General features: G+C 37.2%; 1 protein-coding gene across 8 annotated transcripts in view; it reads right to left on the reverse strand.

The window, feature by feature from the left end:
- CNOT1 (CCR4-NOT transcription complex subunit 1) overlaps positions 1 to 13,425 on the reverse strand; it is a 98,083-nt gene that overhangs the window by 39,154 nt on the left and 45,504 nt on the right. For all 8 annotated transcript variants that reach the window (XM_027857907.1, XM_027857903.1, XM_027857905.1 and 5 more), the window contains exons 14-16: positions 13,066 to 13,185; positions 12,035 to 12,157; positions 11,643 to 11,794 (exon numbers count right to left, since the gene is read on the reverse strand). In XM_027857907.1, the coding sequence (XP_027713708.1) occupies positions 11,643 to 11,794; positions 12,035 to 12,157; positions 13,066 to 13,185 (395 nt within the window). The remainder of the gene's footprint in view (positions 1 to 11,642; positions 11,795 to 12,034; positions 12,158 to 13,065; positions 13,186 to 13,425) is intronic.

Genomic DNA, 13,425 nt, shown 5'->3' on the forward strand with positions numbered 1-13,425 from the left:
ACATTTTCAAAATCTAAGCCCTGTTTCAACAACCCTCTGAACTAAAAACATAATACAAATTAACATGTAGGAGATTCAAAGGAAAGTGCAGAGGAGAAACTTAATTGGTAAACTTAAAAAAGTTATTTAGAATGAGAATGAACCACAAAGAAAAAATAATTAGGCCATCAACTACATTCAAAGCCCATGCTTTCTAAAGAGATATGTGGTCAAAACACTGGTTAATGGGAAATAGAATCAATAGCTGGGAACAATAACAAGCAAACTCCTAGTTACAGTAACAATGAGAACACTGGTTTTATGAGTGGTGGTTTTCCATTATGGTAATGAAAATGTTGAATTTCTAGATGTTTAAAGGGAAAAGAATGAAGCAAGATACATTGAAATAGTTGGAAATTATTCAAAGGACTTCAAAACAGTCCTTTTCTTACAAAACAGGGATGGCACGATCAGCTAGTTATTGAGTCAAATGATAAATAAAATACCAAATGGAGGGAAACATGAACCAACCAACGAGTAAAAAAAACCCAATAAGCTGTTTCCCATAAGATATAAACATAAGTCCAAGATTACAACCGTTTTAGAACCAAATTACAAAACTAAACTAGAAGAGAAATAACTATCTAAATAATGACACAGCAGAATACAGACAACAAAAACTTCTACCTATTTTGAGAGGAATAAAAGCTTGTTAAGCCCATAACTGTAAAAGTCTACAACTACTTCATAAGTTACCTCATCCTTCAGCTAAATAATAGATAGATTAACATCCAATGAGAAAAAGACTTCCCGCTACAAGACTTACTTTTCACTTGAGCGCCCAGAGGTGATCACTGAAATGGACCACAGAAACAACAGGTTATTAAATTATCTTAGCCTATAAGGAGTTGTTTTTCCTTTCTCCAAACAAATACGAAACTCTCATTATATATTTTATGCATTTGTTTTTCTTCTTTGACTTAATAATGTAAGTCATGGAATAGATATTGAATCAAGTACTTCAACAAAATCAAAAGAAGATAAAAGTGCTGCTACAATCCCTTGACTCCCATACAAAGCAGTAACTTATTTGTCCTCTCTTGTCCTTTCATCACTGTGCCAGTTACTTCTGGCATATTAAATGACCTACATCTCAATTTTTAATTTTTTTTTCTTTGAGGCCCATTCATTGCTGATTAGGCTATGTGTGATCTCAGTAACTTCTCAAATAGAATTCCCTCTCAATACCCTTCTCTAAATTCAGTTAATCTAACATTTTCAACCATTATAGTTACTCCTGAAAAGGTTTTAGACAACAAATGAAGAAATAGGATTCCATTCGGGTAATCACAAATATTGTAAATTTAGGCTTGACTTTCTATTGGGCTTAAAGAGCTTAATGTCTATAATAAAGCAAAAGCATGACAACTAGTCTATGACTAAAACAACAAATTCAAACACCTGTGAGGCAGTTTGCCTGTTATCAGCCATCTGAGTCTCCAAAGGTTACTTCAGTCAAGTTAAACAGTTCAGGTAACAACATAAACAATGATGATACTTTAAATAAAAATAAACTGAAGAGGACATTATTATAATTGAGAAAAATGCGATGCCCTCCCTTCTCTGGAGAATTGGGATTGTTAGCTATAGTCAATGCCCTGGGGAGAAGAAATGTTATGGAGGGTGTGAGGGGTATAACAATAGGGACCCAAAAGCTTTATTGCAGTTTTAAGCTTTATTAGCTTAAACTGCTATTAAATAAACAAGGTTTAATGGCTATTAAAACTTTAAACTACATGAATCTCTGGGGTACTCTCATTTCCAAATACAGTATTAACCGTAAAAAACAATTCCAACAAAATAAAGAGGAGCCCCTAAACATTTTTTTAAAAGGGGGTGGAGCCAAGATGACCAAACAGCAAGAACATATAAAGCAAGCTTCCCTCTACAAAGCCCTTCCAGAGAGATCTAGAAATGCACAAGGCCTCATCTTGATGGGGAAATCCAAGAACAAGTCATAGTGAGCCAGTGACCCAGTGTCCCAGCCCAGGGCCTGAAAAAAGACCCAGGCTATCCACAGGAGCAAGCAGCACTGCGGCAGGTAGCAGTTGCCTCAACAAGCGCAAGTGGTGGTAATGAGTACCACCTGGCAGCCTACCTACCCATTACAGGCCAGACGCTGGGCAGGCTAAGAGAGGACTGAGCTCACATGTGACACTCCTGGGAAAAGAGCAAGCCAGGCTCTTAGCTGTTTGTGCTGAGCAAGAAACAAGTCCAGAAGCCAGCCATAACCGTGGGCTTACTCAACAGACGATGGGGGGATGGGCTTGACTCCAGCTTCTAATCCAACCTGAATCCTGCAGGGGAATAACCAGGGTGGGAATCCCAAACCAAAAGGGTGTTTTCAGCTCAGTCACTCTGAACCTGCAGCAACAAGATCAGCCCAAACATTCTCCTCATAACATGTGCAAAAACTGGCTCAAACATAAAGTCTGAAGTCAGGAATTAGGCTGGAAGAACAAGCAAACAAACCAAAAAATAAAAAGAATCTCACCATAAAAAGCTATTACCATGAAGAGGAACACTTAAGGCACAAACCCAAAAGAAGAGAATGACTCCAAAACACCTACAAGCAAAGCCTCAAAGAAAAATACAGCTTGGGCACAAATTCCACTAGAATTCCTGGAAGAGATAAAGCAAAGCTAATACACCATTTTGAAATGTTTGTATAAATGAAATGGGAGTACCAGAGGGGAAAAAACTGGAAAAGAAAGGAGAGCTATGGAAGAATTAGAATACAAGGTACAAGAGGTACAAAATCTGTCCCAAGCAACAAACTCCTAGAAAATTAGGATAGACCAAATAGAACCTGATGACTTTATATGACAATAAGAAATATTAAACAAAGTCAAAAGAATTGAGAATATGCAAGAAAATGCAATATATCTCATAGCAAAAATAACTGACCTGGAGAACAGATCAAGGAGAAAGCATTTAAAATCAGACTACCTGAAAATGACCAAAATGACCAAAAACAAAAACAAAAAAGGGGGCGAGGGGGGTCCACCTAAATATCCTGTTTCAAGAAATCATAAAGAAAATTGACCAGATCTCTTAGAATTAGAGGGCAAACTAGAAATAAATAATTCATCAGTCACCCCCTGAAACACCAAAATTAAAACTTCCAGGAATATCACAGCCAAAATCCAGAATTTCCAGGTCAAAGAAAAAATACTGCAAGCAACAAGGAAAAAAAGAAGTCAAGCACCAAGGAGCCATAGTCACACGATTTAGCAGCCATCACTGGAAAGGAGTAGAGAGTTAGGAAGACAATATTCCAGAAGGCAAAGGATATAAGCTTATAGCCAAGAATAACTTACCAAGAAACAACGAGTACAAAATCCTAAAGAGGAAAAAAATGGACCTTTAATGAAAAAGGACTCCGAAGCATTCCTTGTGAAAAGACCAGAGCTAAGCAGAAACTATGAAGGTCAAATAGAAGAGTCAAGAGAAAAATAAAAAGGGAAACACGAATTAACAGTCATGAGAAACTAAACAAGGATAAACTGCTTATACTCTAATAGGATGAGACAACACATATATCCCCCCTGAAATCTACTATCACTAGTGCATCATATCGGTAGTATAATTAGACAGAAGGCCTAAGAATGGTTATGTTTTGATATTAAAAGCAGAATGGAAAGAGAGAAAAAAGAAAACAATGGGAAGAAGAGGTGAGGGAAGTTAGGGAAAATTATCTCACATAAATGGAGCGAATAAAAAGAAGTCTATACAAACAAGAAGAAAGTAGTATGGTTGACACTTGAATCTCACCCTCATCTGAACTGGTCGGAAGAGGAAAGAACACAAAAAAACACACAGTTAGATACAGAAATAATTTCACTCAACATGGAAATAGAGAGGGGAAAGGGGACAATGGGGAATTAGAAGAAGAGTATATTAGGGAAACGGTTAGTCCTTAGTCAAACAAACTTTGTATAAAGTGTTCAAAAATATTTACAGATTTTTTTGGTAGTGGCAAAGAGTTGGAAATTGATGGGGTCAATCCCCATCAATTAAAGAATAGCTGAAGAAGTTAAAGTATAAGAAAGCTGGGAAACAATTTTTACAGTGTCTCTGATAAAGACCTCATTCCTAAAATACATAAAGAACTGAGTGAAATTTATAGGAATACAAGTCATTCCCTAATTGATAAATGGTCAAAGGATATGAAAAGGCAGTTTTCAGAGGAAGAAACTAAAGCTATCTAGAGTCATATGAAAAAGTGCTCTAAATCATTATTGATTAGAGAAATGCAAATCAAAACAACCCTGACGTACCACACCACACTTAACAGGAAAATGATAAATGCTGGAGAAGATGCGGGAAAATTGGAACATTAATGCATTGTTGGTGGAGCTGTGAACTGATTCAACCATTTTGCAGAGCAATTTGGACCTATGACCAAAGGGCTATAAAACTGTGCATACCCTTTGACCCAGCAATACCACTCCTGGGGCTATATCCCAAAGAGATCATACAAATGGGAAAAGGACCCACATGTACAAAAATATTTATAGCAGCTGCTTTTGTGGTGGCCAAGAATTGTAAATTGAGGAGGTGCCCATCAACTGGGTAATGGCTGAACAAGTTGTGGTATATGAATGTAATAGAATACTATTATGCTATAAGAAATGATGAGCAAGCACACTTCAGAAAAATCTGGAAAGAGTTGTATGGACTGATGCTGAGCAAAATGATAGAACCAGGAGAACATTGTACACAATAACAGCCATGTTGTGCTATGACTAACTTTGATAGACTTAGCCCCTCTCAGCAATGCAAGGATCTAAGACATCTCCAAAAGTCTCATGATGGAAAATGCTATCCACATCCAGAGAAAGAACTATGGAGTTTGAATGCAGATCGAAGCATACAATTTGCTTTTTTTTTTCTTTTGCTTTGTTTCCTCTTTCTTGTGGTTCCTCCTATTGGTTCTAATTCTTCCTTACAATACAAGTAATGTGAAAATATGTTTAATAGGAATATATATGTAGAGCCTTTATCAGACTGCATGCCAGCTGGGAGGGAGAGAAAATTTAGAACTCAAAATCTTATGGAAGTGAATGTTGAAAACTAAAAGTAAATTAATTTTTAAAAAATAAATAATTCCCCCCCCCGGCAAAAAAAAAAAAAACGATGAACAAGATGGTTTTATAAAAACCTGGGAAAACTTAGATGAACTCATGCAAAGTGAAGTGAGCAAAACCAGAACATTGCACACAGTAACAGCCACACTGTGTGAGGACTAACTCTGAGAGATTTAGCTCTTCTCAGAAATGCAAGGATCTAAGACAAATCCAAAAGATTCATGATGGAAAATGCTATCCACATCCAGAAAAAAGAACTACAGAGTCTGAATGCAGATTGAAACATACTGTTTGCTCTCTCTTTTTTGTTCTGTTTCTTCTTTCTCGTGGTTCCTCCCATTGGTTCTAATTCTTCTTTACAACATAACTAATGTGAAAATGTTTAATATGAATGTATATGTAGAGCCTTTATCAGGTTGCATGCCATCTGGGAGGGGGAGAAAATTTAGAACTCAAAATCTTATGGAAGTGAATGTTGAAAACTAAAAATAGAAAAAAAAAGAAATTACACCATATAAATGTGGTAGGATACTACTGCACTGTAAGAACTGAGAAAAGTGATGATTTCTAAGAAACCTAAAAGACTTGTGTAAACTGATGCAAAGTGAATGGACCAAAACCACAAGAATAATTTATAAAAAAGACAGTAAGGCTGTAAAGCCAAACAACTTTGAAAGACTATGGGAACTCTGATTAGCTTAATGACCTACTACTATTCTAGAGAACTAGTGATAAAATATGCTACCCTTCTCCTGACAGAGAGGGAAAAGATAGAAGAGTACAAAATGAGAACTTTTTTTAAATGGTCAACTTGGAAATTTGCTTTGCTTGATTCTATATTTTTGCAACAAGGGCTTTCTTTTTCTTTTTTCTTAAATTAGTGGGGGTCTGGGAGGGAGGGACAAAAGGAACATTTGATTTTAATTAAAAAAAAAAAAGAAAAAAATTTAAGATTATACTGGAAAAAGCTAAAACAAATGAGAATAAAGCAAAGTTCAGTACACAAATGTTCTAAACAAAGGTTATAGAAATTTGCTCCAAATATTTAACAATTAGGGGCAGCTAGGTGGTGCAGTGGATAGAGCATCGGCCCTGCAGTCAGGAGGACCTGAGTTCAAATTTGCGCTCAGACACTTGACACTAGCTGTGTGACCATAGGCAAGTCACTTAATCCCAACTGCCTCACCCAAAAAAAACCAAAAGCCATACCAAATATTTCACAATTAAATTAAAAGGCACAATGACTAGAGACCAGAACAGAGCTTAGAAAGTTTTAGAAAATTTAGAAAATAAAAAAACCTAAAATCAACTGAAGTACAATTAAACATTAATATTTTACTTCTTGTTTTCTATGAGAATGTGGCACCTAAGTGAATCAAAATAGCAGGTATGAATCTGTCTCATACATGGGAGATAATGTTTGGCATTTTCTCTCTAAGTAAGAGTACTGAAACTAGAGTCATGAAAACCTTAGTTCAGCTCCCACCTTGATGGGCAAGTCACTTAAACCTCTTTCCATCTGTTTCTTCATCTGAAAAATAGGGGTAACAGCATCACAGACCTACCTCATGGGATTGATGTAAGGAATAATTAACACAACAAGTACACAGCTTTGCCAACCTGAAGTTGCTAACTAAATGCTAGCTATTATTGTTGTTATAGCAGAGTAGCAGCTAATAATGCCTAACAGGTTACAAAATGCTTTCCTCATTGTAGGAGTACATAAAACGTGAGCTATCATGACAGAAAGGCGACAAAACTCTAATATGAAACATACGATTGGTAGATTTGGAAGGAAAAAAAGTCCTCATATTTTATTCCCTTCTTAAATGTTGAACACCAAAACCCTAAGACTGTTTTGTTTTCTAAAACTTAGGCAATCCCCCATTAAATCTTTATTTAAAAACCATTCTAGAAACTGCTTATATAGACTATACTTCACATCCTTGTACAGTGAGTTAAGATTTAAAATATCAGTTCTTGTAAATGCTTGAAGGTAGAAAAGCTACAACTCACCTCAACTTATGTTTAGGGTTTTTAAGTCATAAAGAATGCAGATTTTATGTGTCAACCGTGAGTTACCGGTCTGGCTCTCCATAGAAAAATGTGAAGAAGAGGACAGAAGTCAGGAAAAGAAAGGAAGAAGTGAAAAATGCACTCGATTTCTTTCATACATGAAGCTCAATGTATGTCTTTTATAAGGGAACCCTTTGACCAATAAATCATTTAGCATTTGGTTTTTTTAGCTCCAAAATTAAAGGGTACAACGACACCATCTATTAGAACCTTGTGGATAAGAATGCTATCTAGCCTTCCTGCTCCATAGCAAGTCTACTTTCACTGTCTAGCATCATATATTAGAAAACAAAGTAATGGGAGTGGAAGAGAATCTGATCTACTAGATACTGACCATTTCTAACTTTCAGACTTTGTTGTTCCTTAATATTTTCTAAGTTAGTTGTTTCAAATCAAGTCTACAAGCATTTACTAAGTAGTACTATGTGTCAAACATTGTGCTAATTAAGTACAGGGGATACAGCCATAGCTAGCATGTATATACAGCACTTACTATGTGCCAAGCACTGCGCTAAGCATTTGACAAACATGCTCATTTGATCTTCACAATAACCCTTGCAGGAGGGTACTATTACTGCCCCCATCTTACAGTTGAAGAAAATTGAAGCAGACAAGAGATTAAATGATTTGCCCACAGCTAGTGTCAGGCTGGATATGAACTCAGGTCTTCTGGAGCAGTGGAAACCTCGCCCTGAAAGACCTCACATCTCAATGGGGGAGACAACATATACACAATGTTAAGAAAATTCCTCTACAGAAACATTATGAAATGGTAGTTAGGCTTCTAGGCTAATCCATAAAGGCCTATTTAACCCATAATTTAGATAAATTACTGTAGATTAGGGATGAAAATACAGAATGTCTTCAATGACTGAACTTATGTTTAACTCTCTTGAATGCCTGTCTACAAAGAAAACCAAGTTTTGTGTTATGAAATTGTGTACTTTCAGGGGCTTTAGAGATTTATAGTACTCATTCTTGATATCTAACTCCGCTTCAAAAATTACTCCTTGGAGCAGCTAGGTGGTGCAGTGGATAGAGCATCGGCCCTGGAGTTAAGAGGACCTGAGTTGAAATCCGGTCTCAGACCAGACATTTGACATAGACACTTACTAGCTGTGTCACCCTGGGCAAGTCACTTAACCCCAATTGCCTTGCCTCCCCCCAAAAAAATTACTCCTTATTGCAAGGAAGGCATATCATTAGTCTTGCTTAGTCTTTTTGCCTCTTAAAAACAGAAATATGAAGAAGAAGAAGCTGGGCATCAGGTTTAAACAGGTTGGTGAAGGGCCCAGAATTACATGTCTTTTGAGAACGGGTGGAAGGAACTGGGCATATTTAGCCCAGAGAAGATGGGTGGGGAGATACGTGACAGCTGCCTCCAACTATTTGAGGGTTTTGGTTTTTTTTTTTTTGTTTGCCTCACAGGGCACAAGCAGCAATAATGGTTGGACACTGTAAAAAGACAAATTTAAGTTGGATGCCAGGAAAATCTTACTAACAATTGCAGCTGTCCAAGAGCAGAATTTGCTGCCTAGAGGAGCGGTAGGTTCCCCTCCTTGGAGGTCTTCAAAAAGACAATGACCACTTGTCAGGTATGTTAGAGTAGAGAATTGTTTCATATATGGGTTAGACTAGAATGGTCACTAAGGAACTTTCCAACTCTCCTATTTCACCAACTTTCCTGAGGAAGACTGCCAAGAGTGGAATGAGTTGTGGCCTTAAAATAAAAATGGGATTAATAGTCCATTTTTAGAAGAGGCTTTACTAGGTGAGGAAACTTCCTACATTGCCCAAGAGGTGGCACTGTTGCACCAGACCAGACTGAAGTGAAGATGGGGAAGAGAAGGGAATATGCAATATGTGTTAGAGGATGCTCTCATGCCAAGTACTCATTAAAAAATTAAGTGTTTCTATCTGGGATTTGCCTTGCCAGATCCGCTGCCCACTTAACATAAAACTGTCTTAATTTCAGGTACTAAATTTCAGTTCTTTAATCCAAATGTATAAATATGAACAAAGCAACAAGTCATCTTTTTAAATAAAAATGTAAAGTTAACATGAATGGCTATCGCTTGTCCTAAACTGAAGCATTTCAAGCCAACGTTGGCAATTCCTGAACCCTTTTCCAATTCAGTTCAAACTGCTAAATAGCTGTGCTATAACTACATCTACAAACTGAATTATGCATATTGCAGGTCCCTAGTGTTTTTGTACAGGATAAAAAAATGGCATAATGACTGGCCAAAATACCATAGTAGAAACACTTTCTACCTAATCACGGCATGTCAAAATGAGAAAAAAATCAATTACATTAGGAGGCAACACGACAAAATAAAAAAACAAGATCTGGAGAAGACCCCCTAAATTTGAACTTTGGCTGTGCTTTTTGGTCATGTGTGAGAAGCTAAGTAGATCGATTAAACCCTCCCAGGCTTGTTTCCTCATCAGTAAAAAAGGGTTAGAAAGATGACTTCTAAGGTCCTCTACAGTTCAATCTATGATTCTATCATCCAAATGTTCCCAGAGCTATGATCCATAATATAAACTCTAAGTAGTAACTGTGATCATGTGCTGGAAACAGTGCTGAATCTCAAGCCAGGGATCTGAATCTGAATGCTAATTTGACCACTTAATGCCAGTGTGATCATTGGCAGGCCACTGACTACTCTGGAGCTCAGCTGAACTAAATGATCTTTAGGTTCCCTCAAGCTCTAAATCTATAATCAACGCAAGCATTTATAAAATACGTACTACACATACTAAGAGCTGGGTATAAAAATAGACAGAATGAATACATTCCCTATTCATTAGTATCTTAAATTCTAGTGGGCAAGACAAGTACATATATGCGTATAAAGAATAAAAAAAGAAAAAATACAAATAAACCAAAAGTAGTTAAATACAAGGTGGTTTAGAAGTAAGGGCACTAGCAGCTGTGCAATGATAAAAGGCTTCATGTAGAAGGTAATACATGAGCTGTGTCTTAAAGAGAGTGACTCTAAAAGACAGAGGTAAGAAGGACCTTCGTTCCAGGCATGAGCAGCAGTCACTGCTAATGCAGACAGACACCAAATGGAGTATTGTGGGTCAAGAACAGGGGTTGGGGGGGGAAGGAAGCTGGTCTGGCTAACTTGCAGAGCGTGGGAGGATGAATAATATCCAATGAGGCTGGAAAGATAAAAGGCAGAGACCAAATGAGGAAGATAACACAAAATTTTAGATGAGAGGTGATCACTAAGGTGATATTGGTATAAGTGGAGAGAAGGATAAGAAACAAGATCCTTTTAAGACAAAGAACCCTCATAAGGTCAGAGTAATTGGGGGACAGATATTCAAAAGTTGATTAAATGATAGATTATAGATTTTTTAAAAAAACTCTTATTACTTCCAAATACAAACTAAATAAACAGAATTGATCAAAGTTTTCCAAGCAAAGCCCTACTATGAGAAAGTAGGACTAACTGACAATCATCATTTTCAAGAAATGTGGCTAAAGTCCTCAAAAGGTCTGTTTAATATTCACTGTGAAATTTTAACTTATGGGGCAGCTAGGTGGTGCAACGGATAGAGCACTGGACCTGGAGACAGGAGGACCTGAGCTCAAATCCAGCCTCAGACACATTAACACTTATTAGCTGTGACCCTGAGCAAGTCACTTAACCCCAATTCTCTCTCTCTCTCTCTCTCTCTCTCACACACACACACACACACACACACATTTAACTTACAATTTATTTGAAAATAGTCCCAGACATAATGCAAAAAAAGTAAAAGAAGTTCAGCCCCGAAAAAAATCAAAATAGTATTTAATTATTAATATATCTTGGATGAAGACAGTAATTCATTTCTCAGATTTGGAGAATAGCCTTTGCTTTCAAACTGTAAAAGTACTGCGATACCCCAGGCACACTACCACACTGCTGGTGGAGCTATGAGGTGGTATAATAATTCTGCACAATACGGCTATCCTGTCCTTACTGAACCAAAGAGATTTGACCCAGAGCACAGACCAAGGAAGTCAAAGACCAAAAGCTCCAATGCACACCAAAATATTCACAACAAAACATTTTGTAATAGAAAATATCAAAGCAATTTAAAAAACTGGGGAATGTCTATACAAAGCGTTGTACATTAACTTAACGGATATTACCACACTGTAAAAAAAAAAAAAAAAGAAAATACTAAACACTTATTATAACCATGGTTAGGCACAGAAGAGTAGAATGTAGAATACTATCAGCTACACTCAGATATTATCAGTGTGTACGTTAATTTTGCTGAATTGCTCTTCTTTAGTCTCCATTATAAGAAATGGTTTAACAGTTCAATACCTGGAGGGCAGGAATGTATTCAGGACTGACTGAGGTATAACAACCACCATTACAATCTGTTATATCTCCACATTTCAAATACATTTTCCACAGACACTCTTACCCTGCACAAGCTTGCAGACAAGCCAACATTGTTGCCAGCGTTTCTGGAGGAAGTTGAGCACTTTTCGGCTGATCTTTCTCTGGGGCAAGGCCACCCAAGATGGAAGGGCACCGTCTCTTTAAGAAAGTCATACACGCCTGGATGAAGGGCTCCTGAGGAAGAGAAAGTCTCAGTCTATTTGAATTTCATCTCAATTGTTATCAGACAAAAAGATAATGCACTAAGCTACTACAGCTCAATAGGTTCTTTTAGGGGGACAAGGGATGGGGAACTGAACTATCAGACCAAAAACAATTTCCACATCTTCAATGCTATGTAACTAGATCGCTTCTTTAGCAATTTTTCATCACCAGAATTAAAATTCAGAAATGAAAGGAAAAATCCTGCTTTACCCCATGCTCCCGAATTTTATCTGTGAGCCATTTGTCAAGTTTGAGGTATTCCCGACGAGAGGCAAGTGCAGCAAGGTCAATAACAAAGGCAAATGGAGTACCATTTAGCAGCATTGACAAGGCCTAAAGAAAAAAAATTAGAGACTACTAGTCAAAAGATCAGTAACTTTCCCTCTCTGTCTTATGCTTTCTAATCCCTCTCATTTTCACAAACAAGTCTAAAGCATGCTGCTACTATTTTCTTGGCAACAACAAAAACAGTCTGGTACTATTTAGTGGTATAGCACTATGTCTTGCTTACAATAAGAACTAATGTTCTAAATGTGAAAGCATGACACTACCTTCCAACTAAACTTGACCTTGTGCTTTCCAAAATACCTGAAAACCTGCAGCTAAGTGACAGCACAGAGTAATAAGACAACAACTTTTTAATCAAATGATAAACTGAAGCCATAATCTATATCCCATCTAAAACATCTCGGCACATGCTTATTCTAACAAAAGCTCAACTAAAACATCAGAAGTATAAAGCACACCCAGAGAGCAATAATGTTGCAACAAATATAACAACCTTTCAAAAGGCCCTGTTGGTCTTATCAGACCAGCTATGCTACCAAAAGCTGCATCCCAAATAAATGAAAGTCCATAGAACGGCGATAGATACCTCAAAGAAACAGTAACAAAAACATCACACATAATAATAGCCAAAAATTGAAAACCTTCAGATGGCTCAAAGACCACAGAGGCTATAATACGATGAATGGTTAAAAAACTTTAGACCCTCTAGAGGCACACTACTACCATCACCTCATAACAATTAAGAAAAGTTTGCTAAAACTAAGTGTGCAGTATCTGCAGAGCAAAATTAATAAGCTGGCTGACCTAACAAGAAAAAAAAATCTAAATCCTGATGTGGTCAAAGCATATGATGTTGTCCATTATTCCTAGAGGCATTGTTTGTAAACGAATAACAAATGTGAGTAGTATAATAAACCAAAAAAAGCAATGACAAAGTATCATCGCCAACTCACCTTCAAGTCCTGGGCCACATCAAGAATCCGTGACAATTTGGCCTGGTCATACTGCTCCCCTCGCATATACCATTCTGCCATGGCGTGCATGATAAGCTGTCGAATTGAGGGAGACTGTCCCTACAGGAGGGGAAGAGGCACAGGAGCAAGGCCATTTGATCAACAACTATCTCACAGCTCCATTTCAGTTTTTAACCAGAGATCACCTACATGTTAAAAGCATGAGCACAGGATAATTCAGCCCAATAAAGAGTTCAAAATACATGAACATTCTGGAAAAAACCAGAAACTTAGGAGAATCATTAGAAACTGGTTCAAACCTAGTTAAGACAATGAATTCTATCATCTTAGCTGAGTCCC

The sequence above is a fragment of the Vombatus ursinus genome, unplaced genomic scaffold, assembly GCF_900497805.2.
Source record: "Vombatus ursinus unplaced genomic scaffold, bare-nosed wombat genome assembly UNPS02012515.1, whole genome shotgun sequence".
NCBI lineage: Eukaryota > Metazoa > Chordata > Mammalia > Diprotodontia > Vombatidae > Vombatus > Vombatus ursinus.